The sequence below is a fragment of the Corvus moneduloides genome, chromosome 2 (assembly GCF_009650955.1).
Source record: "Corvus moneduloides isolate bCorMon1 chromosome 2, bCorMon1.pri, whole genome shotgun sequence".
NCBI lineage: Eukaryota > Metazoa > Chordata > Aves > Passeriformes > Corvidae > Corvus > Corvus moneduloides.
Genome location: NC_045477.1, coordinates 87185663 through 87212740, shown reverse-complemented (window position 1 = coordinate 87212740; position 27078 = coordinate 87185663). Strand labels below are relative to the sequence as shown.

At 38.9% G+C, this 27078-nt stretch overlaps 1 protein-coding gene across 2 annotated transcripts in view; it reads right to left on the bottom strand.

Annotated features, from left to right (window-relative positions):
- The window catches only part of DHRSX (dehydrogenase/reductase X-linked), a 163083-nt gene that overhangs the window by 94145 nt on the left and 41860 nt on the right, over positions 1 to 27078 (bottom strand). For both annotated transcript variants that reach the window (XM_032100196.1, XM_032100197.1), the window contains one exon: positions 19264 to 19332. In XM_032100196.1, coding sequence (XP_031956087.1) covers positions 19264 to 19332 — 69 coding nt within the window. The remainder of the gene's footprint in view (positions 1 to 19263; positions 19333 to 27078) is intronic.

The window sequence follows — 27078 nt, the reverse complement described above, 5'->3', positions numbered from 1 at the left end:
AAACACTTGTCCTCCCTGTAAAGGGCTGAATTATGCATGGCAGCAAAGAGACAGAAAGAAGGGAGGCGATCAGTTAGCTAGAGTTGCCTAGAGGTCAGCTGTCTAGCTCCACCTAGATACTTAGGCTGCCCTCCTTAAAAGAGCTGTCTCAGGTGCAGAAATTGCCTTTTAGATGTGACAGTCTCTCTCCTGTTACTAGTGAAGGTGCTTGGGTAAAGAGCTTAAAGGACTCAACCAGCTCTCAAACAGCTGAGGCTGGTGAGGAGATCACAGTTCCAGGGAACACAGCGCAGGACCACAAAAGCCCGAGTTCAAGCTGCCAAAATCATCTTCACCAGCAGCACCAATTGTTGGTTTCCATATTTCCTCATGGCCTGCCAAAGGGCACTCCAGTTCCCCAGGACCAGTTCAGGCGAGTTTTGTCCTACAGTCAACTGCAGCAAACATGCGCGAGCCGCAGCGACACAGTGGAGCTGCTTTCCATACAGTGGTCGCTGCTGAAACTGAGCGGGAGGAGGGCTTGTCCAGCCCACCAGTTACTGCTGCTTCCCACAGCACTTCCTACCAGCTCCCAGGCACTGGTGGTTTAGACATGCTGACTGTCCAAGCTATGCCTTGGAGACACTTCAGCAAGTGTGAAGACCACAAGTTACTCGACACAGTCCACAAAGGCTTTCTCAGTCACTGAGTTTAAGCAATAGCACAGATGAGATTAGACAGAATGACCATAGCGTGTCCAACATTAGCTATGCCAGAGGACTGTTCCTAAAGGGGATATCATGCTGAGTAATGAAAGGCCTTGCTTCTTTCACAGAATAAAAAATGCGTGAAGTATGCCTGAGCTCCTTCCTCACAAAAGGATCTGTTGCTACGTGAATGAGGAAAGACATACATGCTTGCTGTCTCCTGACATCTTTGGAACAAAAATACTTAAAACCTGTACCTGGAAGAAATTGTTCATACCAAATGAGATCTTTACACCAGACGAAACTGAGGTTTTGATTCAGCAGGGTGGATGAGATGCCTCATACAAACCTTTAGTATATATATCTCTCTGTAAACCCACATTGCTAGCTCTTGAAATCTCCAACTCTCATAATGCTGAAATATGATTTTATCCCTTGATCACCTTGATCAGAAATTCAAGAATCTCAATATTTCATACAACATACATTCACCATATTCTACCCCACCTCCTGTGGAATATTTTAAAAACCACTCAAGCCCCTAATGTGTTTGACTTGATGACCACTTCAAGTAATTTGGTGGGAGCATGTCGTAGCATACCCTAGTTATCCAGAACTGAGTAGCTTTCCAGAGTTTCCAGATTTCCTCCCTGGAAAAACAAAGGTGACAGTCAGCATTGATATGTGCCTCTGGTTTACCCTGATACAGGAGGTGGATGCCACCAGTCAGAAGCACCTTCTTGGTCATTTAGTTTACACATTAGCTACTAGTTACTTCAGGAACAATTGGGATCAGATTATATTTCTCAGACTCAGAAAGCCATGTGGATATATTACCCAAAGTCATGACATGGGTAGGTACTATATAACAGGCACCTTAACTGAGCCTATTACAGTCTAAACATTCCTAAATAGGCCCAAGGCTCTTTGATCTTGGAGATGAAAGAACAACAGGATTCAAAAATATAAGTTAGGCACTTCAAAAAGCTGAAGTTAGGCCTGGCAACAGCAGGCAATTTTTTTAATAGCAGTAACTAATAACCACTTCATAACACACATGATATATTCTTCCTAAGTTGCATCAGATGTAGTCTTGGGGCCTCTTTTTCTCTTCCCATAAAGATCTGAGGAAAGGTCTGCTGACCATCTTATCTTACATCTCACTGGATCAAATTTTTTCAGTATATTGCATGATATTTTGTTTTGAGAAAATAAACATTTGAGAAAAAACATTGAGATTTATTAATTTGCTTATAGTATGCATGAAAATTAAAATGAACATTTTAAATCACGCATTTACTATGAAACTATTTCACTGACACAACTCTGTTTCCTCCCATGCTTTGCTGGTGCCCACGTTTTCCCTCCTGCACAGCAAAAAAATAGCTAAACCTCCACTTCTGTCATTATACATTTTAACATCTCCCAGCTTCTGTCTGATCTATTACAACTGTGCAGTTTGAAAGGCTCTACTCAGAAACTACATTTGAGTTAAAAACCAAACCATTATTTAGGTAAGCATCTGTACTTTTCCCTCTGTCACTGGAGGGAGAATACTTAAGGACATAGAGTTCTAAAGCGTGATAAGGCCTCTTGTTTCCTATTTCCTCCAGACTCCTTCAAAGTCTTTCTGCAAGTCTGAAGGAAACAAGGCAGGGAAGAATACATTCTATGGGGCAATGTTTCTATGGGATCTTCACAAAAACATTGCACCTTTGTTTTGGAGCTCCACCACAAAGGATTGTTCAAACATGGCAAAGATGGGTAATATGCTGCAACATCTTAGGCAGGAAAGCTTATCCTACAGGTGGATCAAGGAGCCCAGGTGTTCGGAAAGCTGTCCCTGCCTCCTCCAAGGATTCCAAAATCACATACTAATGCTGGACCTTTTTCAAACCACCTTGTTAAAACACCTGGGCTCTCTCAGCTCCTTCTGCTAGATATTGCCACGGGGGAGTATTACATATTCCTCGTGTGCCTTGAGACAATTCACAAAAGTAAGTGATCATTGACAATATGAGAGCCAGGCATTCTCAATCAAGATCATATCAGCTCATAAAATAGATTTTTTCTTTTATTCCTGCCAATTCTTAATTAAAACAGGTAAACATGTAAGTGCTAAAATTGAATTTGGAAAGGCTGAAATTCCCAAACACAAGCTGTTATTGACATGTTACAGAAGAAACAAAATATTACTTCCTTTATGAATTTTCACTTTTGGCTTACATAAGAAAAGATTAATATCAAGCCAAAATAAGCCTCAATTTATAATTCTCCCTATACTCACATAGTGAAATTTAGATCGTCACTGTAACAATAAATAGCATTAAAAAAAAAATCCAAAGAACAAAGCCTACTCATGAATTCAGAGGCTGAGATGACTGTAATTAAAAAGTCCAACATTTGCTCATCTTTAGAAACCATTCCTGTATCTCATCCACACTGCTCTGCTTTCTGTGACTTTCACAAAATGAGCCAGGATTCTGAAATGACCATTTAGTCAGCAATTTATATCACTCCTGAAACAGAATATGGAGATTCAATACCAACTGCTGTTTATTTATTGTATTAAAAAACTTGAAAGATCTGTGTGTATACAGTTAATTTGTCCAATATAACCAGCAGCTCTCCAGTTGCAGTTGACTTCACAGTCATTCCTGAGCTATTGGTAACTCTTCCATCATTATTATTGCTTCCCTAGGCTTGGATCTATTTCTTGAAACTCTCCCTAGAGAGTTAAAAATATGAGATAAAATCCTCTATTCCATGAAAGAGCAACTCAAAAATCTTGCATTTATCTAGTCTTCTATCTTCATGCTAGTACCTGCATCCCTTTCAGTTCAACATATCTAGGTTAAAGACACGTCACAGTATTCACAAAAACCTTTACAAAGCCTTCTGATATTCTTGCTGGCAACTTATGGCTCCCTGACTCCTTTGCTTACCCCAACAAAAAGGAAAAAAAACAACCTCCAAGTTTATCCATCTTTTTCCTACATATATCCTTGCTGCATTCACTTAAAATTAGCTTCACTTTCCAGACAAGGTTTCCAACCAGTCGATAGAGCATTCCCATTGCTCTGTGTCTAACTGCTTGCTCTTCCATCTTCTCAGTAGACTTGACACCCACACACTGAGGTAGGTAATATACAGGAGGACTCCTGAATAAAATACCCTCTTTCTAAAGATGCTACACAGCAGCAGCTTGCATCCTAGCACGCTACTTTCTTGGTGCCTCAGCTCCTTGCTTTTGCAACCTGCAAGCTTCATTCTTCAGTTCCACTGAGCTTAATATAACTGTTATTATAAGATGGGGTTGATTTGAGGCAAAGGCACTGGCTATTTCCAAGTCATGCTTGCTTGTTTTATTTGAGCATTTGCTGTTCTGTACACACATCACGGGAAAGACAACCAACCAACCAAACAAAAAACCAAGCCCGGGTTTTCAGTGCCAGGTTTGTTTGGACCCCAAGGAGAACCTTTCCCTATGCACCTGACTCTAAGGCTGACTGATTGTTTTGTTCACCAGGAGCAGTCATTGCCTCTGCCTGCTGCCAGTTCTGAGCACTCTCCAGAAAAATGCAGTGGTTCATTTGCCTCATACCCAAACAAGTGCTAGGTGTTAGGAATTTTCTGTAAAGCAGGCTGAACAGACAGGTGGTGAAAGTTGCTGACAACACAGAAATACTTAGCTTAGCAGAGGCTTGAGAGGATCATTAGGAACTTCCTGAAAGACAGAGCGAAAGTGCGCAATTAGACAACACTTAACAGGGGAGTGATCGCAGATATGTGCAAGGTGTTGCTCCCAAGCAGAGAAAAATAAACAATGTTCTGGAAGAGTGTGACCTCTTCAGAATAAGAGGCTCATTAAAGGAAGGACTGCAAAATGCCTGCAACTGTGTGTGTATGGGGGGAAGGGGTGTGTAGCACAAAGCAACTGAGATCATTGATTTGTTGCCTGTAACTACCATGAATAAAAGAAAACAGCAGTTACAGAGACTATTTTTGGCTTGATTTCATCCTTAATACAGAAAAGACTGGTTCAGCTTCATTGCACTGGAACTGCAAGCTGTAGGGAACACACAAGAATCCAGCTGTTTGTCAGGCAATGTGTAGACAAAACGTGACTGAAACCAGCTAATAGCCAACCTTTACAGGCTACTCTCCCTGCAAATTAGTCCGGTGCTATGCAGTGTTTTCTAAGCAGTCAGACTGATTAGCATATATGAACTCTGGCATATACAGAAATCACACCACTATTCAGTGCTACACAGGCTAAATAAGGGTTTAGAAGCTTTCAAAAAATCCTTGCAATTAACTGTAAATTCATTGGAAACAAAAATATTACAAGGCACGCATTTTAAAATATGAAGCTAAATTACAGTTTTTACTGACTGAAGAAACCGAGAAATTTAGTTTGTGGGTCTTTTAGTAGTAAGTGCGTACATGGGAGGGAATAGCAGCTGCCTGCACACTTATTATGATTCAGACTTGAAGAGCCATGAGACTCTCCTCCCAGCACAAATTTATGGCCAACTAGGATCAAAATTCTGGCCTTCCTGAAGTACCTCTGAGTAACTGTCCAGATGAATTGCTGGAATTGTCACTTGCCTGATAAATCTAAAGCAAGCTTCTAATTAAGGCAGTACAATAAACAGAAATATTTGAAATGTTTGAAAACGATGAGGTAGAATCCCTGATTGCATTCAAGTCAATTGTAAGCTTACCATCGTTTTCAAGAAGAGATGGAATTACAGCCCTAAACCCCATTTTTTACAAGGCTATAATACTCCCACCACAAGGGTTAGAAGCAACAATCAAGTGGCTTTGTGAGTCATGTTTATTGAATGTAATCATAGAAACTGTTAGGTACAGAATGCTTGACATTTCTTCTTAGCCCTGCATAAATGACAAGTTCTTTTCTGACCATACTCTTATATCTATTTTCCTTTAATGTTCACTTGTTAAGGAGTTACTTGGCCCCTAGCATGGAAGGATACAGTTCAACTTAAAAGAACAGGAAAAAAAAAAAGTCAGGAAAGGGAAAGTAACATTAAGGGGTTTTTTTCTCATTCTGTCTTCCTAAAGCTCCAGTGTGGTTTCACAGGTTTCTACCTGCTTGCTGTCCGTGTCCAGAATGAAAACAAAACCACTAAAAGAGCTTCCTAGGTTTTAATAATGCTTGAGAATTGGGTCAATATATGCTGCCGATGGAAGCACTTCAAATGCACCTGCCACAAAAGAGAGGGGGAAGAATGAACAGGGCTTCTAACCTCAGTAGTGGTGACCTGTAATGCCCTTTCAGCCTCTTTTGTACAAAACACCTTGAGCAGCACGAGCCTCCAGTCCCTAGATAGCAGGGGAAAGCTCTGTGTCCCCATGCCATGAATGGAGGCTTTGGATGTCCTTCCTCGTAGCATAACTCAGGGGCTTTCCTTGCTAACCTAGAGAAGGAGACAATGTTTGAGTTTATCTGTGTAAGAGACAACCAGAAAGCTCCCATGTCAAAGGCAAAGAGAGCCACACTGACAAGGAACTTGGGGGCAGTGATTAAAATACATAGATGTATAAGTAGAGGTTAAGTTCCTGCCTTTAAATTTCTGTGTCTGCCCACTGATACCTATTTCTGCCTTGCGTTTGGCAGTCAAACTCAGAATTTGCAGTTCCGAGATATAAAAAAAAAGGAAGCCAGAAATATTTAGAAACACATACAGGACTTGAGAAGGAAGGTTTGGGAAAAGGACAGAGGGATGATTCAGTGGGAATGGAGATGCCAGGGAGACATTGAGATGAAGAGGGCAGGAACACAGGAAGAGAGGAAAACCCCTGAATAGCTATTTCATCCCCTTCAGAGAAAACTAGCTTAATGATTCAGTCACTCTTTTCTGCTTTTCAGTTGAATGATAATGGAAGTTATCTTTCAGACTTTTCCCAAGGCTAGCATGATACCTCTTCCTAGGACAAAAACACCCACTGGACATAACATGTCACTCTTACTTTGTATTTTTAATTTGACAGCTTTGAAATTAATTTAACAGAATAGTTGCCAGAGAAAAGATAACATGCAATCCATATCATCCATGTGTACTCTTCCAATCCTATATAAAATCAATGAAGGAACTTGTTTTTCCTGATTGGGCAGTAGGTTTATGTCTCCACCTGAGAAGTCAGCTAAAGAGAAACTAAAAAACAGCAGAGTGGATGAAAATGGCAAATCACACTGTTCCATTTAAAAATGTGCCACTTTTCTGACTGTACAAGCACCATTAACCTGGGATTATTTTTAAAATTGAAAATGAAAAGGCACAATAGAACAACAAAAGTTGTTCCCATTGATATTTACTGCTGGTTTGCAGTATGTAAACCACAGAATGCAAAGCAACTCCTATGAGTACACGAATACCATCTTAAACATAACATGAAACAGCAAGATATGTGTTACAAAGCTGTATTGTCCATTCTATAGAATTTTTTTTTTAAAAAAGAGAGATGGAAAAGGAGAGCGAGAGTAAGGAAAAGAGGGGAGTTAGGCAAAGAGAAAGGGAAAAGAGTGACAGAGACAGAGATGGAAATATAATGGTGCCAGGAATGCTGAACACCTTGGAAGATCTTCAGAGAAGACAAGGAAAGTTAAGTACACAGAATGGAAAGGAAAATACACAATTTTCTTGATGGAGCATTAGGGGGACTATGCAAGCTGAGGGCTAGAATAAAGCTTGTACCCTCACACATACTGCCTGGGGGGTTAAACAAGCCTTGTGTGCTCTGTGCGAGCCCATCTCATCCTTGTAAGCAGGTACACCTGTGAAAGCTGTGTCACTGTTGACCGGGACATGACTCTCTGAGGGTTTCTCTAACACCTTAGCGTAATAAATGCAACTTCCAACAAAGAAATCCTGAACTATGGAGTGACTCCAGTTCTTTATTCAGGGACCATCTACTCAAAAGTCTGCTTAGCATAAACACTAAATAAACAGTCATTCCCTGCACATAATATCTTCCAGATATGATTTTATGCTCCTTCAAATTTATGTGGAAGTAACCTCTTTCCAGGTTCTTTTTTCTCTCTGTCTTCATATACTTCTTCATCCTTGTCTACTCCTTGTGTTGGTTTTCTTCTTAGTCTCTCTTTCCTCTCATCCTTTAGTATCTCTCCATTATGTTGGGCTTATTAACATGCATGTTAGTGTCTTAACTGTCTATTCTGGATTAAATTTAAAAATTAAAAAATATGACCATTCGAAAAGAAAATGGAACATGAAATGTGGAATTCACTTAGGGATTTTTTTCTTTCTCCTATCATTCTGTTATCTGTTTTCCTTTTTTCACCCATTTTCTTTCATTTTATCTGTCTGGTTGAGTTGCTCTTTGAACACATTGGTACATATTCCTTTTTATAGCATCCATTGCAGTAGAAGGCTGATATTTATTTAACTCAAAGATTAAACTATATTAAAAAATATTATCTGAAATGAATCTACAAAAAAGAGAAATTGCTTTAAAAATTGTTTTAAAAATAAATAGGGTCCGTAAAAACATCTATTTCTCAAGTCATAGAATAATTTAGTGCTAGTAGCGTAAATTAATACCATCCCTCTGAGACTGATTACTCCTTATATCATCAGTGACATACAATCTCAGCTTCAGGAACTAAAGGAAAAACATCACTAACTTTTATCACCAGAAGATGGTGTGTTTTAAAAGGTTGCTGCAATGGCAGCTTGTGGAAAGGGTCCATGAAGCCAGGCAGCCAGGAAAGCACCACCTAGGTCCATTCCCCATCAAGCTGCAGAGAACAGACTGAGGCAGGGACCCACAAACACTGTTTCCTTTCAGCCCCCACTCCTGACACAACTGTCCCCCATGAGTCACCATGCTGCACTGGACCCAAACTCCCCAGAGCACGTGCTTTTTACCATAGGCTGAAGGAAATTAATTAAATTCCCTGTTCTGTCCTCATTTTGCTGTTTTACAAATCCCTAAAACTGGGACTGGCAGGTAGAACTTTACTAGCTGAAATGAAAGATTAGCCATTTTGCATCCAGCTTCCAAAAAATAACCCCCATGGAAACACTTTGGAAGCACAGAAGAATGACTTTATTTTAAAACATTATCTTCAGAAAATAAGGTAAAATTACATTTAAGAGACAAAGGATATAGGTGCTAAATTTTCACACAGCCTAAGAATGGTATTTCTGGACTACCCTTGAGAAATTACCTTTGGTGACAGCAATTTACATCACCTGATGAGTTCTTTATCATCTAAATAAAAAAAATTATTAGGATCTGTGTATCAGACTCCCCTAAAGACTGTGCACCCACTGCACAAGGCTGAGACCCCGGGCTCTGCCCCAGTCTACTGCCTGGACAGCCTGCCCACAAGGAGACAGAGGCAGACCTCAGAGCTCAGAGGGGGTGAAGGACCTCTCAGCTCAGCCTCAGTCAGCTCCCCAAAGCTGCTGTAGCCACGATGTTCTGCCCATCTCCATAGATACACACACTGCCAGCACCCTGGGACCCAATGCTCACCAATAAATGCAAACATGGGCCTAAATGCTCTACTTTTGACTGCACTGAGATGAAGAAAAAGTTAATTGTATATGGGAAAACTGCAACAAATTGTTCTTTTTTGTAAGCAAAGGCAAGCATACTATTTTATCCTGCTGGGTGGAAACACGGAAATGGGTACTGCTTTCTGACTAGCATATTTCTAGAGGTATGACTCAAGCAAATTAAAAACAAACAAACAAATAAACAAACAAACAATATTCCGTCTTCTCTCTGTAGGACCGACTGAAAGGGCATCTGGAGAGGCAAACACAACATAGTTATATATCATTGGTAGTTGTCAAGGTAACTACAGGATTATGATTCCAGACTAAAAAATTCTTTCATCTATCTTCTCATATAGCAGTCTTTGCCCAGCCACTTGAGGTCATCTTAACTGGAGGAAGAGCCTAAGATTCTCAGGAGAACTGCTCAGTGTATTATCATTATTCTTTCCCAAATAAGCACATTACTTGACATCTCCTTCTATCATCTATAAACAATGGCTCCAAAGTATAAGGCCTTCATGGCATTGGAGATGTGCTCTGCCTTCTACTTTCAGAAACAAAGTCTTGAAGGAAATCCCATTTGAAGACATCACTTAGCCAGGGACAGAACAATTAAATTTGCATCAGCTCAAAGCAAAAAAAAAAAAAAAAATAGACTGATGGAAAGAGGGTTCATACTGACACAAAAGAAGTGTTGTCCATAGGATATTTCCACTTTGTGGCAATTTTTAAACGAAATCTTTTTTTAAACAAACTTTTGCAAAATGTTCCTGTTAAAAAACCCAAATCATTTATAGTGTGCATTTACAAATCAACACAAAGCATTGATAAGCAGAAGTTTATTAGTTCAGGAAGATTTTAAGGTCTAGATTCTAAAACAAAGATTGTCTTTTATAGTACAGTAGTCTGGGACATAAGAAACACAGTTGGGATGAAAAGCCTCTGATCTGCATCGGGCTGAACACAAACTGCCACTTTTCAGGTTAATCCCTTCTACTGAGATTTTACACTTTCTCTGTATTATTTTGTAGATATGAGTGTAAAAGTGTTTCTGTCTCTCTTTTGCCAATAAATGCTTCATGTCATTCAAACACACATACCTCTTAGAAAAATTCCGTCTTCACAAAAATTTGTTCCAATTAGGGCCATGGGATTTTTGCATGGACTGACTTTCAAGTGTTAAGTAAAAGCTAGGAGAAAGCCTGCAATATTTTAGGTTGGAAAATTAACTTGTTACAAACCTCGAGTTCAGAAGCCCCCGACTCCCATGACAAAGTTTTGAAAAGGAGAAATTGCTTTTTTCCTTATAATGTTTTTCCTTCCTTTTATTTTCCCTCTGATATGCCATCAAATTCTTAAAGAGACAGAAGTACAGACACTGTATCATCTAAATGAGATCCATGTTCCAGGAAGCTTAGTTGCTGTAAATTACTTTTTTAAAAAGCGCAAGTCTGTGAGCATAAGTGAGATTGAAGTAAAATGAGAGGAAACATGGAACAACAGCAAATCCTGCCAAGAGCCACAGAGATCTCTCTCCCACCACAGGCCCCCACATTTTTCATGCTTGGGAGGTAAAACATTGGCAAGGATTATTTTTCAACTAGGTCAAAGTAAATGTTGGAAAGATGATTTCATTTATTTCATCTCCTCAAGTCACATCAGTTGTGAAGAGCTACTCCTGCTAAGCAGCCTGAAGTCAACAGTAATCTTGGTAAGAGAAGTCAGTGGCAGACATAATGTTAAAATGAAATGAGGAATGAAACACAGCTGTGCATTATCATGGGGAAATCAATCAGGTGGTGGTAACAGCTCACATCACCTTGTCCAGAAACAGTGCCTCAATACAGGAAGAGAAATCCAAACTGAGACATGATTATTAGGCATGTAATGATCCTCACATTAGATGTTTGGCTTAACTGAAGAGTCTGTAAGTCTCTTTAGGAATAGTCCTTTTTCTTCTTACAAGCAAGATTTTCTAGCAGCAAGTATCAGAAAAGACTATGAAAAAGAAAAAAACCAAAACCAAAAAACATTACAGACTGCCTGCAAGACTTTAAACAGGCTCAGGAGGGTTTTGAAGTATACATGAACATGATAATTTACAGTCAGAGTGTGAAAATGTGGCAGAGATGACATGTATCATGTAATCTTGAACACATTTAATTTGAAACTTAGATTTTAAAACTTGAGTCTTAAAATAAAATATATTAGTCTATGCCCTGCACAGAGAAAAAACCAAACCTAAACCAAAACAAAACCAAGAACAAAAAAAACCAACCAAAACACACAAAAAAACCTAATCAAAAAAAACCCCAAAAAACCAAAAAATAACCCAAAAAAACCCACACACAACAACAACAACAGTAAAACAAACCAAAAACCTAAACACCAAGAAAAGGAAGAAGGGAAGCTGCTTTGGAGTCATTCTTACTCTAAATATCAGTGCTCCTACACTCCTTCTCTTTGTTTCCATGGAACTTTTTTTTTACTTGCACAGATGTGGGTTTTTACACTGCTACCAAGTTCTTTTCAAACACCTGCTTCCTAAAACTGCAGTATGGTCAAATTATTGCTATTCTTATCACTATATGTGCCTAGGAGTCTTAATAATGACACTGTATGAACACTGATACAGTTTCTGGAAGGCCCTGGAGTCCTGGAATCCGTGTATGTTACAGTACCCGTATTCAGGTCTGGACACACAAAGCAGATAGGGTTTCATGTGGGTTTGGCAGCTAAAATTTGCTAGACTTACAGAGTTACAGGGTGGCTGAGGCTGGAAGGAGATTGTCCCTGCTCATACTGGGCCACCCAGAGGTTGTTGCCCAGAATTGTGTTCAGATGTCTTTTGAATATCTCTCAAGATGGAGAATCTATGAGCTTTCTGGGCAACCTGTGCCAATACCCAAAAGCTCTTATGCTAAACAAAAAAACCAAAGAAAAACAGTTTTCCTATTTTTAAATGGAATTTCTTGCATTTTAGGTTGTGCCCATTGCCTCTGGTCCTGTCACTGGACACTGCTGGGGAGAGCCTGGCTCATAACTTACTTAAGAACTTCAATTCTTTGCCATTGAAAAATAGTCCTTGAAGCACAAATTAAGCATGGGCACACTGGCATTGGTCCTTTGGAGGGGCAGAGGCTCCTCTCTAGCTGTGCTTTCTCTGGAGCTTTGCCATCCTGCTGCAAGGATGGAGCTGACAAGGAAAGACCAGCACTGCCTGCGCACTCAGGCTGCCCAGCATCTGTTGTTTGATGTGCAACTCATACCTGGGAGGTTGCTCACACGGCATTCAGGCTCTGCTTATTCCACGTTTACTTCAGCCCACTAGTTCTCCATGCTCTTGGCAGCTGGATCCCCAGCACGGAAGCCAATGGCATTTCCACAGAAAATATTCTACTTGTTATAAGCCAATTAACTTCTAAAGCCCTACATGTAACCCACAGAAGCTAGGTCTATATAATGTAGTTCTTGGAAGAGAAATATGAAAGCATTCCAGAGGGAAAGCAAATTGCTTTTTTCTTGGCTTTGTCTTTCAGTATATGCTGGCAATCTTCTTGAAAACAGACAAGGTCTGGAAATAGCTCACACAACCTGCCTGCAACTACTGCTTGAGATGGAAAAAATAATGGCATATTAAAGGAGGTGACAAACCCAGGAGCACCTTTATTCAGCCACTGCACAACATCACGACTCTACAAGTACATACAAGAGGATCAAAATCCTGTAAAAGTCTGAAATGGGAGCTTTTTCCAGCCTTGAAGAGGCAATTTTAATTTGAAACTCCCTTTCTCCAGATTGCCTTCAGTAGGGCAGCACAATCAGCAAAATCCTAACCTCAGAGCTTTGGTGCCATTAGTCACACATAGCTTTGGTGATTTACAGTCAGAAAATCATTTCAAGACATCTGACGGGACTTTGTTATTCTGCCTACAGCTACACCTGTGCACTTCTTTGTCTCTAAGTTTCAATTAGAGATAATTTAAATAAGAGAAAATCATGTTTCCTAGTGGCAGAGCCTGTTAATGAAATGTGTTTCACATTTCCAATGGAAATGGGAATTCAGGAAACCAACAGGCAGAGCTTGTGCCTGAATTATGAATACATTTCACATTTGAAAGACTTTATCTCCATCTCACTGTCCAGATATGCAATTCACCTTCAGCTACATGAACCATACTCATATTGCTCTTAATTTCTGATTTGCCACAGTCTTAACATGACAACTCAATTTCTGAAGTGTTTTAAGAAACCCAAAAACTAGGGGGTTCTCTATTGTTTTAAATATCTGTAAGAACTGAGTAGGGGAAATATTGTATCATGTTACACTGGAAGTCAAAAGGAGAACAAGAAAAGACATAAGCAAACAGGCTTAATGTATTTAACCATGGTTTTGGTTCAAAGAATTACGTAAAACAAACAGAAAAGCAGGACAATTGAATTGAAAACTTTTCACCTAAGCGATTTTATCACAGGGCTCTGGAGACACCTTTCTGTGGATTAAAATCTTCCCTGCTTGACACGAAGCAAAAAGTCACCAGCTTTACTGGGTAAGGGACATAAGTGCTGTGAGCACAGAGAAGAAGTATTAGCCCATGCATTACTTTCTTGGACTCCAGAAAGGAGTCTTCCATCTGTTGTGCATGGGGATGATCCAGTCAGAAACTTAGATTAACACATCCAATATTTTTCAAGATTCAGATATTTTCATATGGCTTGAATATACCTGATAAAACCTCAGGTGAGGCTATGGAAGGAACAGAAATCTTAATGTTTAGGCAAGGTTCTTATACCTGTCATCAAGTGACAAAGCAGAACAACTCTGCAGGGTCCTGCAAAGCTGCCCACTGTCAGACTGAGATTTCTCTACTCCCATTCATATCAACACCTTGTCTTTCAAGATGCCTTCATCAGCCTGGTGTTCACCTGTACAACTCTGAGGGCGGTTGACCTGCCAAAGCCAAGTACTGGAGATAATGCACCAGCATGAGAACAGAAACCGTGTAGAGGGAAACTGCACTGTTATTGCCAGGTAGCTCTTTAAACCAATCCTACAGGTCTTTCAGCATCAGCAGTGGTAGAGAAAGGATATTCCAATAGCAGGAAGTGGTAGAAGAGACAAAGTAGCCACATTAGGTCTAGCCACAAGACCAGGATGCTACGCTCTTACAACTCAAAAGTACACCACAAAAAACAAATCTGGTGCAAGCAAGCATAAACTCATGCAAGCTTATGCACACGTGTAGAAAATATGTCTCAACTACAAATATTTTCCACTATTTTTGAGTGGTTGGATGACCACTTCCATAATGACATCTTTGACGTACCATGTGGAAGAAAAAGTCCTGGCAGACACTTCTGCGCATATTCACAAGGCATCAGTCTTTGCTGAACTGAACTCTTTGCTGAACAAAACTCTAGCTCACGTGCTGGGAATACCACCACCAAATTTAAAAGTTTGTGAATTTGGGAACTCAGCAGCTGACTTCCTCTAGCCTGCAGGGAAAGCTAACAACAGTCTGGTACAGAGCAGAAAAAGGTGGACTGTTCTGTTAAAAATGGTGCTTGACATACAGCAAGCATTGGTGGAGAAACCACCCACGAGTTATTCTGTAATTACATGTGGTACATATCGGCTCTACTATCCCTTCTTCTTTCACGTCAGTTCTTCAATCTCAGATCTCTAATAACAAGGAAAAATTCCTTGATTATTAGCAGGTTATACTACAAAAGGAAGCAAGAGACTTTCTCATTTCCTTATTCCCTGGCTAAGCCACATGTAGCATAAACATCTCTAGAGAAAGCCCTGGGAAAAAGCCAGGCTTGTTAAATGCATGCGAATTGCTTTTAAGACAATTCATCCTACATTTGGCCCACACTGTCTTGATGTGGGTCAGACTGTAAATGACACCATTTGGTTGCCACTGTGCTAACCTCTGCATTCCTCTGACTCTGAGGGAGAAAGTCTCTTCTTCCTGTCTCAGCTGACTTCAAATGGAAGTCTCATGAATGCTGCGAATTTAGCTCGTAGTTCTATAATTGTGGTTTTATTTGAATTGCCACAAAAATGTTGGGTGAGATTAAACACAGACTTCTCCTTTTGAAGAGGTCTATGGTTAAAACGACTTTTACACCCTCTTTTCTCACTAACTTTTAATTTTTTTCTTCTTTGACTCTAGTTGCAACTCCAGCTCCTACACTCCAGTTGTGAGAGCCTTCCCTTGATACTGTGCTACATGATACTTATGCATAAAGTTTTGCTAATTGCTGGTTCCATTGGCATTCATGAACCTATGCTGGAATGAACGAACCTTTCATTCATGTTTATATATGAGTTTCCAACATTTGTATATTTGTAATCATGGGGTTAAATCCAGCTTTCGTTTGCAGAGACATAAGCTGAGGGTAACTGAGTCAGGAGATATAACTCTGTTATATAAATGGAAAGATTCTTTTCCAGTATCATTGAGAGCTGAGTTTATCACAGAAACCTCTCATTTCCGCAACTCAATGAAGTTTGTTCACAACTAGTAACTACAGTTATAGCTACATTAACAAGCAGTTTGGATCAGTAGAAGACCATTTCTGGAGCTCATTTTGTGCTGGGCACCTGACATAGGCACCGCTGCAGGTCTGTGGAAGGCTTAGTTCAGATAAACCCTTAAATTTGCTCCCATGCACTAATGCTCTGTTACTGCTGCAACTCACCTCCCAGGCTAGTCCTGTCCAAAGGGAATCCAGGCCAGGACCTGCAGCGCCCTTCCTGACAGGAACCTGTGCTCAGCAAGCAGCCAACAGCTGAGGGTTGCCTGAAAAGCACCCTCCTGATCTAACTAAGGAAGATATTAACACAGACACACCCTATGTGCAAATTACAGACTTACCCAATTAGAATTTCTCTGTGGCAATCCCAAACCATCAACGATTTTCCCAGCCATATAATTGCTACTATTAACAACACAAGTTCCCAATTTAACAAATGGAAGCAAGATAAACGTCCACATCATCCTGCCTTCTCCCAGCCTTATGATTCAGGGTGTAACAATCTGTTGCCCTTGGTCTTTTGGAAACAGTGCCCATGTGAGAATTTTAATGACAATGCAGCACTACTTCTGGCCTGTTCTGGATATCTAAGGGCTGTGATTTCTTTATCATGGAGGAGATTCTGATGGTTAAGCTAACTGGGTCTATCATGCCCCAAGGACTTGTAGCTTATTTACTTCCACTCAACTGCCCATGTACCTCCTCCCTCTTTACACTTTGCAATAGGTTACTCAGAACAGAGACCCAAAACCAAGGACTTAAACAGTCTGGAATCAGCAGGGAATCAGCAGGGAGAGGAACCAAGGAGGTTTCTGATGAAGCACCAGGGGAGAAGATGGGTGGAAGGAAGCGGTGAAGTGTGAAGTGATACATTGCTCAGATTTTCTAAGTCCTTTAGCATGGCTGCTTTGTAGGCAAATGGCTGCAACTGCTTTCCTCTCCAGTAATCTCCTGTCTTTTGACATTGGCTCTGCTTTCCATGCCTCCAGCATGGGAAACCAGGAGTCCTACCTCCCTGTATTCAGAAGTTTTGTCCGTTCTTTTTTCATGTCTCGCCATTCTTTTACAAAAAAAAAAAATCCCATCACCTGCCTGCATAGCCTTTTTATTACTACCCTTTATCCTCCTCTGCAACTGTTAGCACATTACTGCTCATCAGCTGCTTCGTAGGAATTACTTACATACATGCTTTGAATCTCACTTGTCCCAGAAGTAAGTATAGATTATGTCAAGTAAAACTACTTACCCTTAGATTTCAGACAGAGCCCCAGACAGACAGTGGGCCAAGACAGAGAAGGATGATAGTGCCTTAAAAACATTGTAATTACTTGCATTCAATATGCCTGGCATTTTCCCAGAGCTGTCTCCGGGGATGTTTGTACTATGTATGGCTCAGCCAGGCAACAAGGAGAGGACAAGGTCTTTTGCTCCCTTTTGCTGTCTAACCTGATAAAAAGCAAGGAGATTTTCTTTGTTCTAAGAGATCTGAGATCTGGATAACAAACTGATGGCACCCACTCATGTTGTTTGTCCATAATAGCCATATTGACCCAATCCTTGACCACACTGGCTGCCCAACAATACTATTTTGAGTAGTTCTCCTTCAAGAGTCTGATATTCCTGATGGGAACGGTTTCTGTAAAGCAGTGTTTTCATATGGGCCATGAAAAATGCTCAAAGAAAAAGCACGGGCAAAGGGTCAAGACAGCCAATAATGTTTCTACGCAGTGACTAAACAGATCTTGAGCTGTAGCTTTTGAAAAGGTGATACTCTTGCACAGCCCTGTCTTGGTCATAGTATCTATGCACACATCCTATTGAAGGCAAAGTGCAAATTCATTGATAAACAGTAAAAAAGGAGTGGCACTCAGATCTGCACAATTCTTTTGTACAGGACATTGCACTCGCAAATACGAATTTGCCTCTGGCAGTGAGAAATTCTGAAAAGGCAATACTCTTCCAATTTATTTTTAGGCCAAACTTACCAGGGCCTGAGATTACTAAAGCCTCAGTCAAAATAATTACAGTGAGGAACAACTTCAGTCGACTTTAAATACACTTTCAGCTTCCTCAAACTGCCATCTGTATCTTAACAGTTTATAACTGAGGGCTACAACTGAGTTTAGTTAGAAAAATCAAGAAAGACTGGGATGCTAGAAAAGCCTGTGATAACACAGAAGGGAGAAAATAAGACAGACCCTGGTTTATTCAGCTTCATGCAAGTCATGTGATGCAATTAATTCCAACTGGTTTTGGTCTCTGTACAGAAACTTCCAGCAAAAAGAGTTTAATGATGTAATAATTACCTTTTTCCTTTCATGATCCTTCTAACTGTGCCTTAATTTATGATGCTTTTAACATGTATCCTGAGGCTATAATGGATGCACATTTATTTAAGTCAAAAGATAAATCTTAATGAAAGGTTCTTTTAACACAAAAATTAACATGCATTTTGATCATCATAACAGTAATTATTAGAGGCACAAAAACAGAAACAGATCTCAGAAGAAGCCCTGAAGATCCTAAATAGGTTGGACTAGCAACACTGTCCTATCATTTTGCCAAGAAATGTTACATCAAAGTGGCAGGAATGAATCATCATACACTATTAGGAACTACACCCAGTGAAACCCAGGGACAAAAATATGAGCTGCACTAACCTCCACCATAAACTGCAAATTACAGTCACAGAGTGGATAGTGTGGAACATGCCTTTCCTCTCACTTATCAAGCTATGCTCTCCTTATATCTCCACAAACATGATAGATCATCAGATAAAGAAAATAAGAGAAAAACCACAAAAATGTAGGAATTTAGGCTTGATATGAAAGGTCCATTTATATTTAATTTATATTTATATTTTACTTTATGAAGTATTATAAGCTCTTAACATGTGTCAACACAATCAAGCAGCCTTGATCTTTCAAAAACTAGTACCTCCTAAAACAAGGAAAGAGCACACACTCTCACCTGCCGTCATCCTCTCCTTAGCAAAAATTACTGGTATTCTATTAAATAGCTATTTAATATGGCACGCTATTAAATCATTGTGCCCATACACATATGCAGGCAGACTTTAACTTGCAGGCAGCCCTTTTGCAATGACAAACAGTAAAGTCAAACAAGTCTGAAAACATTTTTTTTTAAAAATATCCTATTTTACCCCTGAGTCAGATTTATTTCAGGAATTCAGTTCATAGAATCACAGAATCATTTGGGTTGGAAGGGACCTTAAAGAGCATCTAGTTCCAAACCTCCATGGGTAGGGACACGTTCCACTAGACCAGGTTCGTCAGATCTCCATCTAAACTGGCCTTGAACAAATTCCAGAGGCATCTACAATTGCTCTGGGCAACCAGTTCCAGTGCCCCAGATTTAAAAAAAAGTTCAGCAATACACAAGGGGATCTCATATAAAAGGAGATGACTGTAAAAAGAGAGGGAAAAGAATTTCTTAAAGGAAAGTAGATAATATGGTACCTTTTCCAGTCAAAGTTTCTTCTTTTATTTTCCTCACCACTTCTTGGCCATCACTTTCACTGTTTCCAGCTGTTAAAAGACAGAAAATGAAAAATTAGCAATACAATCATTTTAGGGAGTGCCATTATGAAGTGCTACCCACAGTGTAAAAGCAGTATGAAGTTTTAGGTGGAAAGATGTGCTTCCTTATGGTCAGGCAGCAGAGGTTGTCAAAGAGGGCTGCACAAATGCACTGCTGTTCACATAAGTTCTGCCAGTTTACCTCATTAATTCATATAAAATAGGACTATCTACTGGACTAGCAGACTTGAGATTCGAGTCTGTGAGCCAAGTGAATTGTATCACATCCAGATTCTGCAAAACATTCACAACAGGTTAAAGCAGACTTCCCCTTTCTCTTTTTCCAAAATGAAGACTTCCACAATTGAAGGAAAGTCCTTACTACCCTGTTTCAAATGCTCATGAGAAGTTTTCTTAGTGCTAACATAAAATGTGATTAAGCGTCACATAAATGTCTTTTGTGCCATTTAGCTTTGGTGGGTGGTTACTAATTGCCTGACATTTGTTTGGCAATTTTTTTATAACATATCAAAGGAAAAAAAATAAGCACAAGAGAAATATCGGAATTGTTAACACAAGTTAAATTTTTTTAATTAACATTCAATTTATCCATCCACAAATATTTCCCATAGCATAAAATGTCAAAATACCTACTGTTTATTATCTAAATTAGATAAAAATACTGATATCTCTTATGAACATCATGAAGTTGCCTTCTTCTTTTCCTGATTATATAAAATTCTGCTGAAGTTTCTATACAAACATCTTTTTCTTGTGCTGGCCTACAAGTCTCCTGTTCTCTCTTTCACATCACCACAGAATAAGATGAAGCTGGAAGAGACCTCAGGAGGTATCTGGTTCAGCTCCCTGTTCACATTAGCTGGTACATACTTGTATTTACTCTAAAATGCATTCTTTTGAGAATGTAGTTTTAGCTGTGCTTCTGCAGTAAAAAGATTTGAAACACATCTTTGTTTTCATGATATGCAAGAAAACTCAACGTTTACATAAATTTAGCCAAAATAAATACATTTAGCATTCCAGGTACTGGAGAGCAAACAATTCTCACATAAAATCTAGAGTCATACAGGTGTACAACTGTTCTCCATAAATTCCATTAACTATGGAATTATACTGCTTGGAGAAAGAAAGAAAGAAAGAAAGAAAGAAAGAAAGAAAGAAAGAAAGAAAGAAAGAAAGAAAGAAAGAAAGAAAGAAAGAAAGAAAGAAAGAAACCCAAAACAACAAAGCAGACATTTGCAGTATTTTCTTCTTGCTGTTTTTCCCCCTTTAAAACCATCCAGCCTTGTAGAGAAGAAAAACATTCAGTTTGATGCTAATTTCCAGATATAGATGGAGCATCAACAAACAAACCCTCCAGTGAAACTGCCGTTTCTGGGGAAATTTGTGCACAGGGTTCATGGGCAACAGATCAGTTTTCCTCACTGTTTTACCTCAAGAGATGTCCTAGAGTAGGATTTCAAACTCAGTGTGCTGTTATTAGGCTGGATAGTGTTATGCTAGAAACAAAAATACTTTTATGCCAATTCTGTGAAGGTCTGATTTGATTCCTCTTTTATTCAGCACCTCTCACACAGAGATCAGGCTTATTAAAGCCTCCAGTGTCTTGATTTAACTCTCAGTATGTTCATTTAATTTGTTCTTTTAAAAGAGCTTGTGTTCACAACAAATTTTAATTTGCTTTATTTTGCTGTTATATAAATGGTTATTCATTAAAGCTCAGTGCCTTCCAAACAAGCTCGTTTTATTCATATTTGCATATTTTTCATTCTAGACCACTGGGAAAAAAAAATAATTATTTTGCTAAACAGTCACTTCAGATGTGTGTTTGCAGCCTGATGCAACAGAGTTTGAAAGCCAGATGCTGAAGGCTGGAGTATTGCAAAATTGAAATAGCCTCGGTGAAAACTGCCACAGTAATAGAGGCTTTTGAAATCCTTCTTTCAAAGAAAATCCTGTAAGAAAGAATAAAGACACTGAGCAAATGACCAAAATCTTTACAAAAAGTTCAAAGACCCTTAGATCAGAAAGATACCATGAAACTGGGAGGATAATCTAGGCTTCTGAGTCAGGTTAAGGAGATCAGCACCCCCTTGCCAAGGGCAGGTGGGAGAGGAAAGGGACATTGCACTTTTGCACTGCTACCCTTCTAGTACGTCCTTCTGGGATCTTCTAAGCAAAGTGAGTGCTAGGCATCAAAAAGATCAACCTCCTTTCAAGTGCTACATTAATTATTCAAAATGAAAAAAAAAAATGTTTTTCAAGTCACCAAGCTAACACAGTCAGCTTCGGGTTGGGAAAAATCAAACCTAATCTGCATCTTCTTGATGAAGTTGGGTCACTAAAGGGCACAATCTTCAAGTGCACTGACCAGGTGTACAGCACCCTAAACTCAGGAGGAGGATGGTTTACTACACGAGGATCAAATTCTTACCACTGTCAGCTGGTTTAGATCCCCAGTAGCGTATTTGTCGTGATTCTTTAAAAAACTTCATGATACACAAAATAATCCTCTGGCTGGATATCTTTTCAATGATTCACTATAATTTCCATATGTTCCACATACCAAAATTTGTCCATTTTAAGTGTTATAGCATCTGTAGCATAAGATCTGCCTACTCTGAATTCAAGTGGTTTGAAGGGAAGGCTAAGAAAGGGAAGACAGATCACATATTTTATGCAGTGAGGGAATCTTAAGAAAAGCTTTGAGAAAGAAGGATTCATTGTCTTGGGAGCTTAGATCATCAAAGTACCCAAAACCATAATTATCTTGCTTTTCATGTTAATTTAAAGTGTCTATTGGGAACTCTAAATAGATATAGTTGTCTCAAGAATTGTTTATGCAAGCTGTTCAGTGCCCTATCTGATGTTTTTTTTTTCACTTAGCCCCCGTAGAATAGTGAAAAATTTAGGTGAGACTGATTCAATAACAATGCTGACTACAATCAACTCTGAAAATAAAACTAGTAATATAAAAATAAATCCATTCTAGATGAATGAATAAAATACTGAAACTCATGTTGCAAAAAAAGGAAAAGATATTTAAATATGACTTTTAGTCAAACAAATTTACTCATCTCTTCCACATTCACTTACACAAACACCACAAGTCAAAGCAAGTTGATATAAAGCCACCAGAGAAGTACATATTAAAATTCTTATCAGCAGCAATGGGCTTTGGATCTTATCCTAAATGTCAGGCTCTGTCATCTTAGTCACTTAAGTAGATCCTAACTCTGAAAGTTATTTGAGGGATTTCAACAGAATTATCACAGAGATTGTTCAGTCTGAATAAAGCTGAAAAAAACACAGCCAGTAGAAACCCAGCATGGGCTAAAGACACACTATTACTAGTTAAGGGGTTCTGATACATCTATATGTATTCTTTATACAATATTTTTAATTTCTTTGAAAGTGAATATCTCTCCAAAAGAGTAATTGCCACTCACACACTGAATATATGCACAAGATTGATCCTGATAAAGAAAGCAAGAGCTTTTTCAACTGGTGTTTTGCAAAACTAGGAATTTGCAATCTTGATGTTTCAAGGAAAAGTACTTCAGGGCATTATAAAGAAATTTAAAATAGTCTGTGATCAACAATAGAGCCTGCAAAGCTTAAGGGTACCTGGAGAGAATAAACCCACAAATCCAAAAAGCCCTTGCTTACCTAAGTTTGTCAGGGAAACAATGGATAACTTTACAGCGTTTGCAGAATGCCCCATGGCCCTCGCCCCTCCCCACTGCTGACTTCGAGCAACCCAGGTTTAGAAGTGGTGCCCATAAACTCTTATGTATATGTGCATTACCAGGAAAAGCTTGGTGGTACAGTAATCAATTCTGTGTAAGTGTGTACCATCTGATTAAGGAGTTGCAAAGGATGATGGTTAGATGACTTTGTGCAAAAGAATATAAAATTTTCCAAATGGAAATTTGAATTAAGATGCCTCCTCAGAGTAGCATAATCCTCACTGTGATTAAAGGGGAACTGACTTCTTTAAAGCACCAGCCCGAAGACAGGACTTGTGAGGGCACCCAATGCCTCAAGAGAAAAACAAAATCCTATCAGCTGGTGTTAGGAAGATTATGATTTTATGACTGTGCACAACAACTAGAATATGCCTAAAAGAGAGGAATGACTGCCCCCAAAAAACTCAGAGGATGAGAAATTTGAACTCAATAAAACATGAGCAGGTTTATAATGGAATTTATTAAATCTTCAGTAGAAAAAGGAATACAGATCTTGGGTCTCACCTGTAAAATATTTAAGGCATGGATTTAAATAAAGCTGGGTATAAGGACGTGACCAGCTACAAAAATAAATTGTGAAACTGATACAAACTTCCTTATGTCTAGAGATATCACATGCTTTTGTCATCAAGTTCATCATACAGCAGTCACAATTAAATACATGCCTTTTTTACATGGAAGGCAAAAACATTGTTGTAAACGTTTCTTTGAGAAAAGAAGCAAAAAATGAGCAAGGGAGAGAATGTCAAATTGCAAAGAGAAAAGAAATCATCATTATTGCCTTAGGTTTCAGCTACTCACCTGTTCCAACAAGAAGCTAAGAATGACCCTATTTATCAAACCCAAAATATATCTAGACAAGTGCCCTATTTCCAACAATAACCTGTAGCAGACGCTTAAGGAAAAGATATGACAGCAGTAGGACTAGGAGTGTTTTTTTTCCAATACACCCTCTCAGAAGCAAGAAGTTTCAGAGATTTCCTTAACCAAAAGTCACACATGGCCTCCCAATGAACCTGGTCTGCACTACTTCACCTATTTGCAATTTCAGTTCATTCAAGCGCTTGACCGCCAAAGAGTTCTGGGGCAGCCGGCTCTGTGATTTAATGACACACTTAATTACATTCAAAAGGTTGTACTTCAGTAGTTTGTTTGTTGTTGTATTTTTTATTTTGTTGGATGTTCTCTACTTTGTGTACAGTAAGACAGGGAATGACCACTTCTTGTTCACTTTCTAAACCATTCATAATTGTATGATACCACACCTCAGTCATCTGTTTGGAAGCAGAAGGACCTTTGTTCTGTGCCCCACCTCCTACAAAGCCATCCTGTACTCCTAACCATCACTCTTTAGTTTTTTCCAGTTCAACCAGACTCCTTTTGAGTATGCACAACAGGATGAACCAATGGTTTCTATAAAGGAAGAGGGACACTTTCTGTCCTGTTTTCATCTTCTTTCCTGCTAAGTAATATAATTTTATTTGCTTTTATGACTGGCATGAAATATCGATGATGTTGTACATAGAGCTTTCAACAGTAAATCACAATATTTATTTTACTCTTTGAGTAGCTGTTAATTTAGGTCCTATTCTTGTAAATACATAGGTGTGGCTGTTTTTTTCTCATATTCTATATTTGCATTTACTAACACTCTGTATTTATGCATCCCTTCATAACAGTCATTCACTATTGGGAGATTATTTCCTACTCTTCATAGTAGTTAAGATTTCACAAGGTATCTTTGGATGCCACCCAGTCCCACCCTCTGCTACCACTGGTGGCCCAGGACCATGTCCAGTCAGATCTCAGGTATTTCCAGGGATGGACACTCCACAATCTCTCTAGGCAGCCTATGCCAGTGTTTGACCACTCACATTGTGGGGGAAAAAAAAAAAAAAAAAAAAAAGGGGGTTTTCCCATCAGGGACTTACACACTGGAAAAGATCCCTCTAACCCTTCTCTCCTCTTCAGGCTGAATACAGCTCTCTCAGCCTCTCCTTACATGTCAGAAACTCAAATCCTTTAATTATCAATAGTCAAATTCATTTGACTATCCTAAACACATTTAAACAGAATGCATCATCTCACTGTTCACCCTGTATTCTGTATCTATCTTTTATAAATGTACTGAACATGTCTACGGGACCAGGAGTATCTTTGCTCTGGCCTGAAGCTGACAAATAATTTTTCAATGTTGTTTTCTGCCTCCTAATCTATTACTAAACTACAAGAGATCTTTCTCTTATCTCAAGACAAGCCAGCCACTTTAAATCTTCTGGCATGAATCTTAAAAAAAAGCTTTTGAAAACCAAGACTAAATTAATTCACACAGTTGTTGAATATTTCAAAGCATTTAGCATAAATGCCTAATGAATAAATTAAACAAATGCCTAGAAAAAATGCAGTAACTCTTCCAAAATTCATCAACACATATTTAACTTTACATTTTTTAAGTGTCTGACTTATTTTTCAATATAAAATACACACTTACTGGCCTATGCACAACATTCTTCTGAAAACTGCCCAGCACCTGTATTTGTCCACCTTACACTTCTCCTTTACCAAGGATGATTTAAGGTTCTGTGCAGTAGATACTAGTCCAAAAATACTTTTACACTTCTGATGGATTTTGTTTTTAATCACAATGGCCTGTTTTAGACTGTTTTAATTTTTTTTTGATGTTTAGTACTGTACTTATACTGAGTTTGTATCAATCTCCATACTATTTTAAGCTCTGTGTCTTTTTAGCTGCTCATTTTATAGACTTCAGAGACAGTGAACAGATTGAAGACTCCAAGCTCATTTGGTTGCTCCTCGTAAGGATGCCTTTCCATCCCCCTGATAAAGCTTGTTTTCCTATAAACCCTTTAAAACCATTTTGAAATAGGCAGACCCGAACACAACATGGTATTTGATGTTCTGGCCCAAAAAGGATTCATACAGTTGAATCAACTCCTGTTGTCTGTTTAGTTGGTTCCTTTTCCAACTACTTATAATACTTGTTTTGATTTTTGCACGCTATGAAGCACCACTGAGTTTCACAGAATGATCTATTTTGACCCTGAGATGGACTTCCAAAGTGCTGACGGTCGACACAGAATCCATCATGTCTTTTTCTGGACTTGAGATTTTTCCCCATGTCCATCACTCCATATTGCTCTACACTGAACTGCACATGCCTTTTAACACTCAGCTTCTTAATGGTCTTCCTGCAATTCTTCACACATCCCTGGTCTTTATCACCCTGAATAGGTTTGATACAATTCAAAGGACTTGTCTCTTCGTTATTTGCTCCTCCTATAAAATTATATGTTGAAAGCACCATATGTTAAAACAAGCACAGATGTGACAGTCTTCCAACAGAAATTAGGGACTAAAGTGTTTGACAAAAATCATACGTATTTGGAAGGCTGTGTGCACATGGATGGTGCATAAGTAACAGACAGTACTGTAAACAGAGTTTTTCATAACCCTGATTACAGTGCACTGATATGACAGAACCTGAACTGAATTACAATTATATAGCAATCTGCATGCATTTTTTTTATGCTCATACAGGAAAAAGAAACCATCACCCACTTTTTATAGGTTGGTAAAATTTTGACACTTCCTGACTAACTCTAGAACTCATTCAGGCCTAAAAAAACCTGGCTGAAATTAGAAAGATAAATACTTTTCTAGAAAAAAAATTATAACCCAAGCATCTCATAGATCTATGAATATTAAAAAAAGACTATTAAAGTAACCCAAAGAAATTTTCAGTAATTGAAATTAAATCAAACTGTCTCTGAAAATGAACAATTTCACCCTCTTGATAGGATTTAATTATCCCTCTAAAGTCACTTTGTAGTATTATACAATATAAAAATTGTCTGATTCATGGTACAGAGAATCCAGTTTGAAAATTGGAAATTAACCGGAATGAAAGAGGTGACAGAAATATCTCTTGCTTGGTCTCCTGCAGGGCTTACCGAGGTCACACAGA